We start from the raw sequence: 20,736 nt of genomic DNA on the forward strand, positions 1-20,736 counted from the left end.
TGTTATTACATTTACATGTTGCTTTAATTGCCCGTACTTGAACTTTAAATGCCCGAAACGTCTTTGTGACACCCGGAACTTGCACGAATAATATTTTAAGATATTATTTACATTCATGATTAATTTTATTAATCATTTTAATTAACTAAGGTGATAGGTTAATTACTTGGGCTTTATTTGGTTTAACTTGGGATTTTTTTGAACTTGGGCTTTAATTAATGAAGTGGACTCTTGACTTGGGTTTCCAAGCCCACCCTACTTATATTAGTGGACCTTTAGCCCAACTCTTACAAGTGTAAGTATCACTTAGAACTCAAACTAGTTAGTTACTTTCTTAAGGAATATAGTTGGCTCATTATCCCCATGTAAACCCATTCTTTAACCAACTTTACACCTCTTTACTTGCAATTAACCAACAAACAAAACCATCCACCCTTGAGGACAGCAGGCCGTCGGCCTTGGGGCTGTTTAGGGAGGCTTTTGACTTCACATTTTCATTACAACTCATTTGCATTTCTCTCTCAAATTCACACACACAAACTTACTTCCATTTTCTCTCAAATTCTCTCTAATTCTTGTAAGTTAACTTGAAGTTTTTCTTCTTCTTTTTCCTCTTGTATAAACCGGATTCTAAGACTCTTGAATCATCATCATCAATTGTTGTTATTACTTGTTCTTGTTTAAGGTTGATTACTTGTAAGTTACTAGTTGTTATTTACTTACTTACTTGTCTTTCTTTACTAAGCTATAAGATCAAACTTTCTAGTTTTGATTCTTCATCTTTATCTTGTTATAACAAGAACATCAAGAACATAATCTATCTAGTTATGTTCTACATATTTTGTTGCAAAAGATTAAAGTTCATAGTTGTATAAACTCATTACTTGTAGTTCTTGAAGTAACTTTGAAGTTACTTCACTTAAAGATCAACTTGAGTTGAATCTTTAAAAGTATGAGCAACTATGAATCATCTTCTTGTTTAGATTAGCTTTCTACTTTATTTATTTCAAAGATTTAAAGTTTATAATCTTTAATTTTTGTTACTTGTGTTCTTGTTTGTTGTATGTTACTAGAATACCACCTTCATGGTTGGTTTAGGCTTATCTTTCATTTTCTTTATTTCTTATTGTTAAGTTGCTTACTAAACATTTGAACAAGGACATGAAACCAACAAGAGCTTACACTTTGGTGCAAGTATCATGGATCCAACACTTGGTTGTGATCTTTCTTAGTGTTCATGAACTTGTTCATAAACTTACATGTAACCTTGGTTCATCAAACACTTACAACACTTGCACTTGAGTTATGATGGACAAACCTTGGTCAAAATGATGTTAACACATCAACGAGTTGTACACTTGAAGCTATACGCATCAAGGATGAGAACCGTGATGAACATCAAGCACCGAGACAACCGGAACTCTCCAAAACCCACTGTTCTGTCCAAAACCTACTGACCTGATGCTTCTGGAACAGACCAGTAGACCTGGGCTGTTCTAACCTTGATTTTTGGATAGAACTTTTCGAGTAGATAACTTTTCATATAGGACTCGTCTTAATCCGAGTTACGGTTTAGGATTTATGGCCCTCCGATCGTTACCATGTCCTTTAACGTTGTGCAGAAATTTCTGACCTACTCGCACTTAGACCGTCGCCACGGTCAAACCAAGACGAGTTTGCTTCTGTAAATTTTACCACACTTAAGGGACTCATAGACGGAGCCATGACCACTGGTCTCACCTTAATTCAGTAAGGGTAGAGGCCGTGGTGACTGACCGAAGTCAGCCTTTGTTTTAAACGACTTTTATAAACGAGTCTTACTTGTTACCTTTTGTTTAATGATGATTGATGATGACCCTTATGACCTTAGTTACGTACTTGTAAACCTTTTGAGACGACTTATTGACTTAGTGCTATTTGACTTAGGTTGAGGACGTTTGGACCGTTACTTGCACACCACTTTCCGACTACTACCTTACCATTACTACTAATCATTGTGAGTTATAGCATTCCCTTTTTACTTTAACTTATTTTGGGAACTGAGAATACATGCGGATTTTATGTTTTACATACTAGGCACGAGTACTTAAACTTTATATATGTGTGGGTTATATAACGGCAGAAACATTCCCTTTAGCTCGGTAACGTTTAATCATTGGTTTTTGAACCGTGAACGCGAATCTTAGATATGGATCCATAGGGTTTGACATCCCCACTCGGGCTAGTAGCGCTAGCATTTAACGAGTGTTTAATACTTCGAGGTTATACGCACTTGCCAAGTGCACTTTAAGGGGGTACATTAAACGTTAAGTTAGTTACCGGGTGCCCACGGTTAAGCATATACTTTTACATACTTTTGAATCGCTCGTTGTAGCACTGAAATCTCGTGGCCTACTTACATTACTGTTATACTTAAACTATAGCTCACCAACCTTTGTGTTGACCTTTTTAAGCATGTATTTTCTCAGGTGCTTGAAGTCGCTTCCGCTATCTTACCTGTCGTGCTGTAGAACCCGTTGCTTAGAGTTGTATTCGCATGACTACTTTATCTTGCATTCAAACTTAATTACTTTTGAATTTATGTTATGTAACGACCATTATGGTCACGTACACTTATTTAATGCTTCTACTTAGTGAAGCATACTTTTGATTTGTAAAACAATTGACGTACGTTATGACGTCACTTTTATTTATGAATGTAAACTCTGTTTTGAAAACGCATATAGTACTTAACCTTGTAATGATCCTGTTGTTAATGGTCCGTACATGATAATTTAGTACGGGGCGTCACAAAAAGTGTTGTAAATATATTATGAACATACTTTGATATACATGTATATATTGTTATAGGTTCGTGAATCAACCAGTGGCCAAGTCTTACTTCCCGACGAAGTAAAAATCTGTGAAAGTGAGTTATAGTCCCACTTTTAAAATCTAATATTTTTGGGATGAGAATACATGCAGGTTTTATAAATGATTTACAAAATAGACACAAGTACGTGAAACTACATTCTATGGTTGAATTATCGAAATCGAATATGCCCCTTTTTATTAAGTCTGGTAATCTAAGAATTAGGGAACAGACACCCTAATTGACGCGAATCCTAAAGATAGATCTATTGGGCTTAACAAACCCCATCCAAAGTACCGGATGCTTTAGTACTTCGAAATTTATATCATATCCGAAGGGTGTCCCGGAATGATGGGGATATTCTTATATATGCATCTTGTTAATGTCGGTTACCAGGTGTTCACCATATGAATGATTTTTATCTCTATGTATGGGATGTGTATTGAAATATGAAATCTTGTGGTCTATTATTATGATTTGATATATATAGGTTAAACCTATAACTCACCAACATTTTTGTTGACGTTTTAAGCATGTTTATTCTCAGGTGATTATTAAGAGCTTCCGCTGTCGCATACTTAAATAAGGACGAGATTTGGAGTCCATGCTTGTATGATATTGTGTAAAAACTGCATTCAAGAAACTTATTTTGTTGTAACATATTTGTATTGTAAACCATTATGTAATGGTCGTGTGTAAACATGATATTTTAGATTATCATTATTTGATAATCTACGTAAAGCTTTTTAAAACCTTTATCTATGAAATAAAGGTTATGGTTTGTTTTAAAAATGAATGCAGTCTTTGAAAAACGTCTCATATAGAGGTCAAAACCTCGCAACGAAATCAATTAATATGGAACGTTTTTAATCAATAACAACGGGACATTTCACCATGTTTGTATGATATTGTGTAAAAATTGCATTCAAGAAACTGATTTCGATGTAACATATTTGTATTGTAAACCATTATGTAATGGTCGTGTGTAAACAGGATATTTTATATTATCATTATTTGATAATCTACGTAAAGCTTTTTAAACCTTTATTTATGAAATAAAGGTTATGGTTTGTTTTAAAAATGAATGCAGTCTTTGAAAAACGTCTCATATAGAGGTCAAAACCTCGCAACAAAATCAATTAATATGGAACGTTTTTAATCAATAAGAACGGGACATTTCACATTTCATATATTGCTCTTGCCTTTGCTCTACTACATTGACTTTGGGTAACCCTGACATTGTACTTTTTCATCACCAAGTGTTTTAGTTCTCTAAGTTTGATTCTAGGGTTAATCCTAATCTTGTCCCCAAAAGCTTGTGCAATCCATCTAGCAATAACAATCCCACTTAGTTTCTACTGCCTTGAACATGTATGCTTAGACTTTATAGACTTAATTTGAAAAGTTGACTCACCTGTAATCCATGATGCCCACAACCTAAAAGGACATGGCTTTTGTTCAGCAATATTCTTTTTTTTAGCATTTCTGACCCCACATCTAACAAGAACATATTTTTTTTACTCTCTGCATAATACAATGGATACCCATTTGACAATGTATAGTTAATTATAGAGTCCTTGAATTGTTCAATACTCTCAAACCTCTCCCCTTTAAAAGGGTGCATTAACTTCCAGTGAGTATTTGGGTTGTGAACTTGAGACTTGATTCTTCTTATTTCTTCATTCTCATGCCCTTCTTCAACATTTAGGTTGTAATCAACATCTGAGTGATATCCAGTATCCAGGTTCTCATCATGTCCATCTACTGTCTCAACTACATTTTCACTTGCACTAGGAATCATCTTTAAATTATTCTTAGTAGATGTATTCAATGATGGCATAATTTGTTCCTTAGGATTCATCTTCATCTTCTTCTTATTCTTTCTACATTCTAATAACTCTTCCTCATCAGCTGGCATGTGATCTAAACTTGGACAATCACTTTCTAGACCACTCTCATTATCATTATCCTGCTCATTTTCATTCTCAGATTCACTTTCACTCTCAGATTCACTACCACTCTCATTCTGATTCTGATTGATGTCCTTATCAATAGTTTCTAACTCAGGTTCGTTTTCATCATCACTTTCACAAATGTAACTAGACAAATCTAACTTATGTGCATCCACATAAACACGAATAGAAAAATCATCATCTACAGTAGCATACTTAACAAACCTTTTAAAATCAGCTTCACTAGTGGTATACCCTAAACCATTACTTATTTCCTTACCAGATACACAATAATAAAGACCAAAGGATTGGTGAGAACTTGTTATATTTCTCAGATAAGTAAAAAACGACTTACAGTTAAACGAGGTTAAATCCGCTTGTTCCATCGTGACTAATTTTCCTCTTTCATAATTCAGAGAATTTTCGCAGAAATCTCCACCAAAACGAACAATAATTGAACATAACTTTGAAGGAGGTTCAACCATGAAGATTTTTGGTCTTGATTTCGTACAAATTAGGGTTCAATTGGGGAAATTTGGGAACGATTCATCTTATTAGGGTTTTTGTACAAATTAGGGTTAAATTGGTCAATGGACGATTGGAGTGTTTAAATTAAGGATGGATATATCACCAAGCCATGTTGGAAAAGTGAGTGATGTGGACATGCCATGTTGGCACTTAACCAAGAAATTTAACGGAACTCCTTTTTTTAATTAACTTTGTAAAACCTACCCTTTTTTGTATTAAACTAAAATAGATTACCTAAAATAAGAAAAAAATAAAATAGATTACTTTTTTTTTTTTTTTTTTAATGTAATTTGCCCTTTTTTAAAGAGTGCCCCGTGAAAAAATGGGCCGTAAGTGTTAAAATAAAAGAATGGGTAGTTGGCTATCGTACAAACTACAAAAAGTGTGAATAATAACCCTAGATCTAAATCTAGTCCATTATCTCTGCATTCTATCTTCATCTCATCTTCACTCCTCGGTCTTCATCTGCATTTCATTATCAATTTCCGCCTCTTCATCTCATCTTCACTCTTCATCTTCGATTTCTTTCATCAAGGTAACATTATTGTACTTTTTATTTTCATTTCCCTATCTGCTACTCTGTTAGAATGTAAAATTACATTTACATTTTAATTTTAATTGAACATACAATTAAAGTTGTATGTTATTTTTGTACTTAAAAAAAAATTGAATGTGGAAGTTTACGAATCATAATGTAAAGTCACACAACAAATACTGTATGACATGGGGGCATAAGCAAGGCCTTAATACTGGTAGTGCTTTTGCTTATGTTAAATACAGGTAGTGTTTAAAAGTGTGATTTTGCTTATGTTGTTTTTGAATGTTCAGGTAGTGCTTTTGCTCAAGCTTCAAGGATTAAACCCTAGTTCGTTCCTTTCACCATTTACATCATAATAACTCTACAAATTACTTTAAAAACAACGAAGTGTACGCCAAATGAAGTAAAGCTTAGAACCTGAAAAACGACCAAACGGAAACAATGAACTTGAATTTATTATTGTAGATCTGAAACATATCCTTCGATTTGCTACAAACAATAGTGTAAACGAGTCATCATTTTGTGTCAAAAGTATCCGTTGATCAGGGGCGGATTTGAGGGCGTGTAACACGTGCACTCGAACATGGCCCATAATCCAAAGGGGTCTATAGTGCTAGTACTTAACCAAACTTTTTAGTGTTTATTGAACTTATTCACACATATATTTAAAACTTTTGTATAAAAAAAGGTCTATTTTTTGTTAATTGAACAGGCCCATATGAAAAATTAGAATTGACGGGACGCCCTGCCATTGATTTAACAACCAACGGATCTGGAACTCGGGTAATAGTTTGTAATTCACCCACAAGGTTAATCAGATATTTAAGTTTAGTCACCTGCGGACCCTCGAACAGAACGGCCGAAGATATAGTAACCGTCGTCATCTATGGCCGAATTCTTCAACGAAAGGAAAAATCACAGTCTCCTGTTATTTGCTGTTTGTTTGATTTGGCCTTGTTGATTTATCAAGGACTTTGATTTTTCCTTCTACTGTAGGAAGTTCACAATCATTTTTCCACACTACCTCCAATAATATGTTGTTCCACTCTCTTGTTTGATATATTTCTAATCTTTTATATTTGTTGTTCATTAAATTTAGAGTAACAAATATGAGGTATACTAAGATCCATAAAGCAAAGCTTCAATGGCGTCTCATTCAACGTCATCCCTTCACAAAAGCTATCGATATGATGTGTTTCTGTGCTTTAAAGCAGGTAAATAAAATAACTTATTCATTTGTACATGTATTTATTTTCGTTGCTACCTTTACATTATCTATTGGAGTTTAATCTTAACTATTAAAGTAAGGTGTTTTTATACCTTGCTACGTAATTTTAAACTGTACTTAGCCACCACATATAATTATAGATCATTGGTGCCCTCCTTTGGGTTAAACCCCTTTACGTCTCGACCAAGGTTTTGTTTTGATATCTTAGAGATTAATATGGCTAGTTAAGGTCATCAATACAGTTATTATGTTCCTTATCTAATAAGTTGACATTAATCTTTTCAGATATATATCGCTTACATGGGGCTTACATGGGGTATCTCCTTGAGGGAGAATACAATCCCGCACTCCATCACGCCCAAATCTTAAAAGAAACAGTTGAACCCAGGTTAACCTTTAAACTATAGTTGTTGATTCTACACTATCAAATTTTCATTTTGGGTGACATACATATCGATACAACACAGATTTGCTAGTACTTTACTAATAAGGAGCTGCAAAAGAAGTTTCAATGGGTTTTTTGCAAAGCTCACAACAGAAGAAAAAGATAAACTAGCAGGTAGGTCTCTTTCTTTTGTTCTTTTCTATATATAAAATAAATGCATGCATGTTAGCAGATAAGTTATGCTATGCTAATTAATATTAAATATGTCCTATTTGATTTAGTTTATGTTATATAATTATCATGTAAATGTAATGTATGATGAACCTGAATTTAAAAAATAAAATGGGAATTAACTTATAACTTAATTGAGGTTTCATCAAAACATTCATTCGAGTCAAAGTTGACATATATGGAATAATATAATTAAGAAGTAGAGTTAATTATATCATTGGTCCTTGTGGTTTACTCAAAATTATACAAGTAGTCCTTATCTTTTGAAAATTATATTGGTAGTCCATGTGATTCGATAAATGCATGGCGCTGGTCCAATACCTTATGCCATGTAATTATTTAACGGGAAAAAGTAACTGGTGTTATGTTTAAGACTTGCGTCGTGAATTTATCAAACTACATAGACTGATATAATTTAAAAAAGAAAAGAACTATTTTTCTCCTCTTTTCTCATCTTCATCTTCATCTTCATCATCTTAAAATTATAAACCATAATTTTATAAACTTTCATCTTCATCATCCCACTTACAATAACTCTAATTTATATACATTTATCTCCATCATCCCAATTATAATCACTAAATCATCCATTTTAATGTAGACAAAATTTCTAAATCAATAAACTGTCAATCAATAAGGTTTAAATCTAATGGCTATCATATTGATCTAGGAATGATTATGTGATAGTGATGGATCCTGAATTGAAGCATCATGCTTGTATATATGAGTCAGTTTTCACTTCACTTGTACATGTTGTACTATATATGTACAATTTTAAATAATACTCCGTAATATACATCTTGCATTTCTTGAAAACAAGCTCTGTGCCATTGGTTATTCTTGAAGACGGAAGATAACATGGGTTGAAAACATATGGTTGGCATGGCTAATAAGATAGGAGTAAAAACCTTGGTGTACGAGTATGTTTAATAATGATTTTATACTTCTTAATACTTTAGTGTACGAGTATGTTTAATAATGTGTACGCATAATCACTTTCATAGTTTACTCTGGTGCTCCAAATTTAACAATAGAAATTCCTTACTTAAAATGTAGCGACTTCCAAAAGAATTTTTTCAAATTCCAGAATTGAAACATGGATGCAAATACAAGTGTTGGGATGCAGATGATGATGTTTACATATGGGGGTTAAGGAGGCACAAAAATAAGAAGAAACGTAACTTATTTGTGTCATCCGGTTGGACAAAGTTTGTGCGTGAGAATGGCTATGAGTATGGAGACGAGTTGTTGATTTCATTCAAACGAGATGAACGCGTCTTTGTTATTCTACTAGAAAAATTCCACCACATACCGTCAGATCGGTACCTATCAATCTTATCACCAGCTTAAATAAACGTTATGCATCCATGCTTTTTGACTTAGCTTTTGGGAATGATAGTTTGGAAAAAATCAATGTCTTTTGTGTATAAACATGTTATCTGATATGGATGTAATGGGCTACTATTATGTTGTGCTGGTCTCTGTTAGTAACAGAGTCGAACTATATGTCTATGGATGCAAATTATGTACAGCTCTAATGTTTATAATATTTACCTTTATTAGAAATGTTATTTGTCTTACCATTTATTTAAAGTTATGTACCTTTAGTTATATATCTATATCTATCTATATTTAAGTCATAGTGAAATATGGAGGGTATTTGTAATAATACTTATAATTTTTTCTCCTACCGTCTCACGAGCAAATTCTACGTTCTGCCAGAACGTAAGGACGTGATGGAAGGTGGTTGCATTGATCAATCAAGAATTAGTTGGGCATGGAGAATGTTTAATGAGGGTTACAAAAACATAAGTAATTTGTGTGTATCGTCCTTATTTTGTAATTTACATTTATAACCTTACATTAAACACATAACAATAATAAAAATTGATTACTTTTTGACACGTAAATTGAAAAAAAATTACATCAACAAGAGAAAATGAAGATGAGTTAGATGTTGTTGATTACACATGTCATAACTATTTTTGAGAAAGATTTGCAAATATTTTGGGTAATTTCAAACAATATTCACTGAGTGCTAATTTGGACTTGCGATTTGCTGGCCAAATCCATCATAATTTTGTTAAATAAATTTTTTTTTTTTAAAACATTTTTTTACAATTATATATATAACTAGATTTACGAGCCCGTGCGTTGCACGGGGACTCTTCCGCAAACAATCTTGAATCTTAAAATGATATATCAATTACGATATTATACGGAGAGTGTCACAAGTACTTTTGTTGGTGAATTAATTAAGTAATTTTTTTTACACAAAACACATCACCAAGACTTCTAGATATCTTTAAATCGTCTATCCCACTCTTGTGTATCATACTCTTGTTCCGATACATCTTTTTCGGTACTGTAAACAATCTCATCTTGGCCGATCACAGTCCTCTGAGACATTTCTCGAGCACTAAGAATCTGTAGAAATCATACATAATTAAAAAGTCAAACTTGATGATAATCAGAACAACAAAAGCAATAAAGCAACAATATTTCTGGTATTAAGAAAATGAAATGATTATGGAAATTTATTTCATAAAAACTAAATATATCGTATAACCATTGATGTATTATTACCTTTTGTCTGAGGAAGTTATCGGGGAAATTAAGCGCTTGTGCACGCAGCTCTCTAGTTCGGTTTCTTTTTTCTATTTAAGCATTTGTTTTTTGAGCTAAAAACTATCGGACCAAAGGGACAACAAAAAAGGAGGTAGCATACAACAGTGCAAGTTCACATAAGTTTATTAATCATTTTTAGACATCATTACAAAACATAACCCAGATTTACCGGTTCACATAAATGGGTTGGAATTGTTCTTTTTTACCTGAAGAAGAGGGAAATTTTAATCACAATGAAATGAATCCATCTGGTTCGATTATCTTTATATCCCTACAAACAGTCACACAAACGTATTAGAAAATTGAAGAAAATAATAATCCAGAATAAAAAAATAAAAAAATAAATACTCGTACTTGAGCAAGGCACCAAAGACAATCACCCCAAACAGATTAATCCCACCCAAACTACCGACCCATGCCCTCTCTGTGTTGCTAGTTTTACTGCAAGATGAGAACCAACACATTTCAAAAGGCTGAAAACAAACAATGTAATTTAGAGGTAGCAATTTCAACCCATATACTTATGAATGGGTCAACGCAGGTGATTTTCTATCACAAACGGGTCAAATCATAAAAAGGTCCGTTTCAAACACATTCACTAACCCGCACTAGCTGCCCATCTTGCTATGTATGCAAAGAATGGAAAACTAAACAAATTATAAGACCTAAATGCCCATTTTTTTCCTTTAAAAACATAGTGCCTCCGACCCTAAATTGCCTCCCCAAGTCTTTAGATTTATCCTTCTCTGAACCAGCTGTACGTTGAACTGATGGAAAGCTGTATAAGATATTTCCCTGCACAAAAAAAATGAGATTAGACAAATAACACAACGGTGTTATATCCTTAGCAAATGGAAAGTACATAACTCAGTTGACTTATATCCTTAGCAAATGGACTAAGAGTAAGTACAAATAAAACTGAAGTAAAATTAGTACAAATATATCGGAATAATGTCCACGTTTGGAAATTTTTTTTAACTGAACATATATAATTCAAACTTCATAAAAAATAATTATCAACTGTAGTCTATATATCTAATAATTAAATAACTAACCTGATACGGTAACGAACACCATCAAATTCAACCCAGTGGCAATCCAACTCGACTACTTTATCAATACTGTAAAATCAAGACAGAGAACGTTAATACGACAGATAGTAGAAGATCATATATCGATCCACAAGACATTTACAGAAAAAACAAAATGACCCAAAAATTCAAACATACCAAATCATATACTATAGCAAACAGGATTCAAACATACCAAATCATTTAAATGTGTGCGCGCACCCAACTGATTTCAGTTTTCTCACTTTTCGACCAAAAAGTCACATGACCCATTTTGACCAAACCCAAGTTCCACTTAACCAATTGACCTGAAAACTTTCAGAATTACTTAAAAACATATTTCGGGCAAGCTCACAAAATATCTTTACAATCAGGTCAAATCTGACCCGAATCTAACCAGGTTGACACCTTTTGACCTGTTACATATTTCGACCCGTAAACACATTCAGTAACTCTGAAAATTTACATAGATACTTAATAATATATTTTGGGCCTACTCACAAAATATATTTACAATCGGTTCAAATCTGAGACGAATTTGACCAAGTTGACACCTTTTGACCCGTTAGTATTCTGACGTGAAAATACACCCTAAGGACCTAAAAATATGCAGAGATACTTAATAACACATTTTGGGCCTAGACCAAATATATATAAATGAAGCTTAATACACCCAGACCAAATCATATTCAAGATTAGAACAACTCAATCATAAGCTAAAAATATCAATGAGTAAGGAGCAATGAAATACCTTTAGCAAGTATATATCAATGAGTATCCTCCTTTCTATTTGATAGATATACTTGCTATGAAATTAAAATTCAAAAGGCAACACCCCAACACCCATATACCGGTAAAACTTGCAACAAATTATTGTGATATTTTCAATTGAAGATGCAACCAGGGGCGGAAAATTTAAGGGACCAAAGGGGGTATCCGCCCCCCCTCGATTTCGGGGAAAAAAAATTTACACTAAAAAAAAAAAAATTTACGAAAAAATAAGGTTTTTTTTAGTGTTTACCCCCCTTCGATTAGTTTCGCCCCCTCCCGAGTCGGGGTCAAGTTCCACCACTGAAGATGATCACTCCAAATGATGAAGAAATTCATGAAAACTATAAATGATAGTCTTTAATCCTTCAAATCATTAAAAAATTGGATGTAGTTCAAGTAGCCAATTACCCAAGAACTTAGTATATGAAACAACTGTAACGCTAGTTCTATCTAAAAGCTTGTCCTGCATCACAATTCAAAAAACTACATAAAAACGACAACAAAATTATTTTTACTTTATATTGTAACTAATAACTAATAAACCTTAAAAAACACTCAGGCCAGCTGCTTTGACAATATTAAATGTATATTTTGTTTACATCCACAATATTATACACAATTATTATAATAAAAAAAATATTGATTAGTAACCCTAAAATGAATGGACATGGCTCAGACTTATGCGTCGTAGTATCGAAAGGACCTCCCTTTTTAGTTTTCACTTCATACGTACCAGCAAAATGTCATCTGTATCACAAAGAATGGACATGGATATGACCCCGGTAATAATAAAATATAAAATATTAAAATGAGCATGAAGAACACCATAAATAATTTCAATATTCGTCGACAGCTTGATTTAAATGAGTATGAAGAACATCGATAAAATAAATTACTCATTTGACCAGTTTGAAAGTAACATAAGGTAAAATGGATTAAATACAGACTTAACCATTGAAAGCTAAATTACCAAATTCCCGAAAACATACATCAAGATCTGGAACCATATCTTCTTTTGACAAGCTTAATCATTCAAATATCCCTTCTTCAGCCTCTGTTAGAAATGTGTATTTTTACACCATGATTGATCAACTTTAAACCTGAGCAGCCTTGCAAAAATAAATTTACATATACTTCAATAAACAGCCCCTTTTCGTGTCAAATAAATAGAAAACTGTGAATATCAATTCATATGATAAATGCCGAATTTCGAAGATAGAAAAAAGAACGCATTCACTTGAGGTTTGCTGAAAATGTCTGAATGTGAATTATCTTCAGTTAACATTTGCAGCTCGACAACACATCAAGATGATAACATTTTCATTCTGCAATTTATACGCTAAAGTTAAATGAGCAAGAATCAATATCCAAAAAGAGAACACAACAATTAAATAATAAATATACCATTCCCAAATTAACAAACACAATTCAATAAAAAGCCTCAAAGACGTGATGGAATGAAAAAGACATATAAAGGATCAAATATAATAGATTGCAATTCGATGAAAAATATGAACAAATTAAACTGAACAATTCAAATATACGATCAAATACATAAACTTAATCAACATACCTGACGGTTTATTGAGCGAGACTCGTGATTGTCGATCTATTCCCATAAATTAATGAGTAAACAACATACGTGCGCGAGATTAATAAAGAATTGACGGTTGTGAGAGGAAACTTACTTTATGCTTTTTAAAGCCCTAATCAGGCTGATATTCTTGGATCTCAATTACATGACGGTTGTGAAAGTAGCCATTCAAACCGTAAAGGAGATGATGTTACCTGGATGCAATCGACATCAATTGATAATTTAGGGTTTGTAGCAGATGGATTAGATGGATTGTGGTTGGGGCGCAGGAGATGATAATAGTTGTTTTTTTTTCTGTGTTAGTTTTGGTTATGGATTTGAGATGCCAGCTTGGAAATTCTCATGCTTAATTAGTGTTAATTGTGATTAGCACTAAGGGTTAAGATGCAATTTGGGACTGCCACGTTGGATTTTTCTTAGCGATTTATAACATATATATATATATATATATATATATATATATATATATATATATATATATATATATATATATATATATATATATATATATATAGTATCTATTAAAACACTAACATGGTGATATCATAAATAGGCATTTTTCCTTCGTAAAGAAAAAACAAAACAAAAAAGAAAAAATTTGAGACGGAGTTAGTGATGTCATTAAAAAGAATTAATAAATTTATTAATATAATTAAGAAAAATAAACAAAAAGAAAAAAGAAATCACGCCTCTCATTTTTCCTCTGCTCTCTTCTTCCATCTCCATACGAGTCGTTCAAACCCTAAAATGGCAGCCGCTTCTTTAAACCTTATCCCTATTCAAGAATCATCAGCACCTTATTCTTCATCCTTTCAGGTTAGGGTTTCCTTTCTTCAAATAATTTAGGGTTTATGATAAAAAAATCTCTGATTTTGAATGTTCATAGCTTTCGATCGGATTCTAATGAACTCTTAGAATAATTGTTTTACAATACAAACGAATTGGGTTCTTGATTGTTGAAATCTTTCTATCCAACATGTCTACTATATCAACATGTACGGTGAGTCCTACAATTTCATCATCATTCATTCAGCTTTATTTTAAATGTGTTTAATGTAAATTAGCAACAAACTTGGTGTATAATTTTGTTATGAGTCAAAGCTAATAAAAGTATCCATGAATAGTGATAGAGTGCTTAATAGAGGTGTTTCAATTATTCAGATCGAGTGTTGTTATGATGCATAAAAGGTGTTTGATGAAATGTCCAAGAGAAATAAAGTTACATGGTATGATTTATGTTACACGGTTCGCTTAGTTTAAAATTTATGAATTTTTTTGTTAAATAATTCCATGTGGGTATACACCTTATTTCTTAGATGAAATTTATGTGGATTTGTTGTTGCAGGCGCTTCATTTGCAGGCTTTTATTTTGATTGATATCACATTACTACCTTATTCTTTACAGCACCTCAATCCTCTATATTTCAAATTTCGGGTAATTTTAGTTTCTAGGGTTCTTCTTTTCTAAATTATATATAAGTTTTGAATTGATATTCTTTATTTTCTTGTGTTTTTCTGTCATTAATTTTATGGTTGTAGTTTACGAATGAATTTAAATCAAGGGTCTGTAGCTTTTGGAGATTCCTAATTTTTATTGTTATATTTGTATTAGGTGACAACATATCCATTTAGAAGTGGATAATGAGAAATTCGCTAAGATCTTGACAGTAAGTATCTATCTTATTTATGTTACTGCATGCTATTATGTTTTTATCTAGAGTTGCCTTAATCAAACCTTTAATTTCATTATTACATTGTAACTTATATTATTATCTCTTACGTTGTGATGACCCGGGAATTTCTGACTAAATTTAAACTTAATCTTTATATGATTTCAATACGATAAGCAAAGTCTATAATGTTGAGTCTCGAAAACTTTGAACTGTGTTCATGTATACATTTGACCTATGACTATTCACGACGATTCACGAACCAACTGTTATTAATATATATATATATATATATATGTATGTATGTATATATATATATATATATATATATATATATATATATATATATATATATATATATATATATATATATAATAAAAGTGTATATGATAAGTTGGATTAATAAAATATAATTTAATCATTTGAATTGGAAATGTAAAATAATATACAAAATAATTAAACTATTATTAAAATGAATCTATACATATGAATTCTTTACATGAATAAGGTTAAACATATATATTGTAATATTTATTTATAAACATTAATATATGTTTACTATATTATATAGTTGGTAAATATGACATAGTAATACATTGTATTATATTAAAATTAGTTACAAGTTTGAATAGAATTATTATGTTAACATTATTATATTAAAATTTAATTACAAGTAAAAATATAAATGCTATACTAATAGTATTATTAATAGTTACATTATTATTAATAATATTAATACCAATATTATTAATATTAATATATAATACAAAGATATGAAATTAAAAATAGGTAAATTGTTATATCAATATTATTATTAATATTATAATTATAATTAACCAAAATTAGTACTACTATGACTAATATTATTATTAGTAACAATTATAATATTATTACTATTTTTTTTCATCAATATTATTAGTTATTAATAAATTTATTAAGATTATTATTATTATTATTATTATTACTCTTATTATTATTATTGTTAATATTATTATTAATATTAACATTATTAACATTAATATTTATTTATTTATTAAATAAGAATAATAGATATAAATATAATAAAATATATATAGCAGATATAAAATGTGTATATGCTTCCAATCAGTATCCACCTTCTCCTTCTATTTTCTTATGACCCGTGAATTCATATCGAACCCTACACACTTTAATTATCAATTTTTACTTCAGTATCTATCATTTAATCACACCCTATTATCCTACTGCGTTTTGTATAAGGAATTCAAACTGGAAAAATAAAAAGAAGATGAATGTCGACCCTATTCTTTAACTTTTGGGTCAAATTTCGAATTCGAACCAATTTTAAAAATGTAATAATGCAGAAGGGTTAGGAATATCATCCTAAAACTTTCTGTAAAGTTTCAATTCCCAATTCTTAGAAACAAAGACGAATTCGTGGGTCAAAGTTTTGAATTCCAAAAGTCAAACATTTTTATTCAATCAAATTTGTGTTATTCGTTTCGATTCAGGTTGAATTGATGATTTCATTAGTTCCTATAAACAATTTACAAACTATTTGGTGTTATACCCTTTCGCTATAATGCTCTAACAATCAAAATTTAATTTTTTTTATACCGTCGCTGAACAAGCAGTTTTTTTTATTATTTTTTTCTTTTTTCGAATTCATTTAAATATTTGATAAATGTTTCTGAATCTCTTTTGTTATCTTAACTTAAACCTTAAAATGTTATTGTTTGAAAAATGTTTCTGGTAGATGAAATTCATGAAGAAGAAGAAAAGAGGGAGAAAACAGTTATACGAGTTAAGATAATTAAAATCTCATAATATTCAGAAAAACACAACTGGAGGAATGGTTAAGGGGTAGTGACGGGTTTCTTGAGGTCGCGGGTTCGAGCCTCGTAGTGGGCATTTTTTTTACACCAAGCTTTTACAAGGGTATATATCTCTATTTTAATTTCTATTATTATTATTAGCATTATTATTATTATTATTAGTTATTAGTTATTATGATTATTATTATGGTTATTATTATTGTTTCTATAGTTATCATTGTTATTGTTATATTATCATTTTTATTGAAAATGTTAATGATAATAATATGATATACAAATAAATATGACATAAGTATGATATGTAGTACTAACTTGTAATATAAAGAATTTATAATATGAATATGAATGAAAATAAAGGATAAGTAGAATTGTTTACGAAAATATATGTATATATATGATAAGTAATATGATTATGGTATAAAGTTTACAAAATAATACGAAATACTATGATAAGTTAGCTTGAGGATTAGATTTTACGATGATTAAAAATGTATAGCCATACGTATATATATATATATATATATATATATATATATATATATATATATATATATATATATATATATATAGAAAAATCATAAAAGTTTAAACTTTAATATGAGTATTACTATGAACCTACTTTTGATATATACCGACTATTATTAATTTAAGGTGTAAATATTAATTATATATAAATTATGCATATATTAATGTACAAAATATATTACAACCATAAATGAGAATTTTGTATAAAATAAATATATAGCTTAATATAGATTAATGAAACATTAGTAATATTACATATAAGTTTTAATAATCACATTAACATATTATATATAAATATTCATATATAACAATTTAAGTATTTTAATATAATACAAATCAAAAAAATATTAATATAACTATATAGATATTAATTATTTAAAATATATACACAAATTAAATATATAATATATAAATTAGGATATAATAAATAAATTTATTCGATTTAAAGTATATGTTTTAATATATATACAAATGATATAGGTTCGTGAATTCAAGGCTAACCTTGCATTGTTCAGTTTGTCTAATGTTGTCATATGTATTTTTACTACAAAATACATTAGGTGAGTTTCATTTGCCTTTTTACCCTTTATATTTTTGGGATGAGAATACATGCGCTGCTTTTATAACTGTTTTACGAAATAGACACGAGTAAATGAAACTACATTCTATGGCTGGATTATTAAACCGAATATGCCCCTTTTTAGTCTGGTAATCTAAGAATTAGGGAACAGACACCCTAATTGACACGAACTCTAAAGATAGATCTATCGGGCCCAACAAGCCCCATCCAAAGTACCGGATGCTTTAATACTTCGAAATTTATATCATGTCCGAAGGAGGATCCCGGAATGATGGGGATATTCTTATATGCATATTGTGAATGTCGGTTACCAGGTGTTCAATCCATATGAATGATATTTTTGTCTCTATGCATGAGACGTATGTTTATGAGAAATGGAAATATGAAATCTTGTGGTCTATTAAAATTATGAAATGATTATTTATGTTAAACTAATGAACTCACCAACCTTTTGGTTGAGACTTGAAAGCATGTTTATTCTCAGGTATGAAAGAAATCTTCTGCTGTGCATTTGCTAATTTTAGAGATATTACTTGGAGTCATTCATGACATATTTCAAAAGACGTTGCATTCGAGTCGTCGCGTTCATCAAGATTATTATTAAGTCAATTATAGTTAGATATATTATGAAATGGTATGCCTGCCGTCAATTTTTGATGTAATGAAAGATTGTCTTTTCAAAAACGAATGCAATGGTTGTAAAATGTATCATATATAGGTCAAGTACCTCGCGATGTAATCAACTGTTGTGAATCGTTTATAATCGATATGGACTTCGTCCAGATGGATTAGGACGGGTCTCTACAGTTGGTATCAGTGCGGTGGTCGTAGCGAACCAGGTCTTGCATTAGTGTGTCTAACTAGTAGTTGTTAGGATGCATTAATGAGTCTGGACTTCGACCTAGTAGTTGTTAGGTTATATTAATGAGTATGGGCTTGAACCTGGTCTGCATGTCAAAAAGTTTTGCTTATCATTTTGTGTCGAAAATTATCTGCTTATCATTCTTAGTCTAGACACGCCTTGCTACATTGATTGCATGAATAGTGTATAGACAAAATTCATATCTTAGCGTATCTGTTACTGTAAACCTTACCTGGCGTATCCCGTAAATTCCTCCGTAATCTACGAAACCTTTTGTTCTATATATATGGATATTCTATGTAATTAGAATACCATCCGTTAGCCAGAAAATCATTTCATATCTAAAAATTCTTTATTCAATCGTACGAAATGGAATTCGTCATTAGTTCAAGTCACTCGAATTCCGAAATGGAATCCCACTCAAGCTCCGAAAGCAGTGTGACCAGAATGGATCAACCAATTAGTCATCATCTATTCTGGATGAATTGGGGATGGGTTCGTAGCCTCCTCAATCATTGGAGATAAGAAGAAGGTGATCCTTTCCATCCGCCACATTGCCCTATTGGCGAAGAACCTTAAGCACTTACCGGTGAACCTGTTCGAAACATCATCTTTTCTCTCATTTCCAGAGTATCTCGCCACGATTATATACTATACCAAATTCTAGATTATATTTATCCGCTAGTCAGAACCGAAAATCACCCCGGTGTAATAGAATAAGTCAACGAGCTTCGCGCTCGGGTAGTGGCTTTAGAGAATATGGTGCGAAGGTTACAAACACCAGCAGCAGCACCAGCAGCATAACCAGAACCACCACCAACGCCAACAGTACCATTACCACCACCAAAAACAACCGCATCGCAAACCTCAACTTCACAATCTGTCACACGAACATCAACGTCATACGTACCATGGATACCAAGGAGTACCAACAAAAATGAACGATGAAGTATTAATTCATAACTTCATTGAAGAAATATTCTGCGAAGAATATGTGGTTTCTAAAAGTTTTAGAGATTATTTATCTTAGCTCAAACCGAAAATTTAATAAGTTTAATATCATATTGACTCATTAAATCCATAATTACATCTGAAAAAAATATATATGTATTATATTTTCATAAAGATTGTAATTTAAAAATTCTTTCGTACAAACTGTTAATAGTGAAAATATTTTAACGGGTAGGTAATACCCGAGGAATATTTAGATTTCACATTAATAAGTTATACTGTACATTCTTCGAATCTGATTCAACAGTCATTCACTATCTTACTTACAACCACCGATATACATATCCGTTCACCGCAGAATAACTATTTTTATTCAATTTCACATTCGGATTTTGACCTATCAGAATCCAACAAGTGGCATAATGAAGAAAACATATGACAAAATAAAATTTGTTAGAAACAGACTAATTAACTATGAGAAATTGTGTTAAGAATCCACGCTAACTGTTCCTAGCTAACTGATTATATTTTATTTATCGTAATTTAATTATCGCAATT

The 20,736-nt window shown here is 31.2% G+C and overlaps 1 protein-coding gene across 5 annotated transcripts; it reads left to right on the forward strand.

Moving 5' to 3' along the window:
• Positions 1 to 5,725: 5,725 nt before the first annotated feature.
• LOC139894406 (subtilisin-like protease SBT4.2) lies at positions 5,726 to 9,279 on the forward strand. 5 transcript variants are annotated; one of them, XM_071877666.1, is made up of 6 exons: positions 5,726 to 5,866; positions 6,160 to 6,196; positions 6,969 to 7,083; positions 7,383 to 7,485; positions 7,565 to 7,656; positions 8,770 to 9,279. In XM_071877666.1, exons 3-6 carry the CDS (start codon positions 7,014 to 7,016, stop codon positions 8,841 to 8,843), a joined length of 339 nt encoding a protein of 112 aa, XP_071733767.1. In that variant the 5' UTR covers positions 5,726 to 5,866; positions 6,160 to 6,196; positions 6,969 to 7,013; the 3' UTR covers positions 8,844 to 9,279. The 5 variants fall into 5 exon arrangements, with proteins under 5 accessions (XP_071733767.1, XP_071733764.1, XP_071733766.1 ...); XM_071877663.1 differs by lacking the exon at positions 6,160 to 6,196 and adding an exon at positions 6,582 to 6,861; XM_071877665.1 differs by lacking the exon at positions 6,160 to 6,196 and adding an exon at positions 6,582 to 6,652.
• Positions 9,280 to 20,736: the final 11,457 nt, after the last annotated feature.

This window comes from Rutidosis leptorrhynchoides, chromosome 2, assembly GCF_046630445.1.
Source record: "Rutidosis leptorrhynchoides isolate AG116_Rl617_1_P2 chromosome 2, CSIRO_AGI_Rlap_v1, whole genome shotgun sequence".
Taxonomy (NCBI): domain Eukaryota; kingdom Viridiplantae; phylum Streptophyta; class Magnoliopsida; order Asterales; family Asteraceae; genus Rutidosis; species Rutidosis leptorrhynchoides.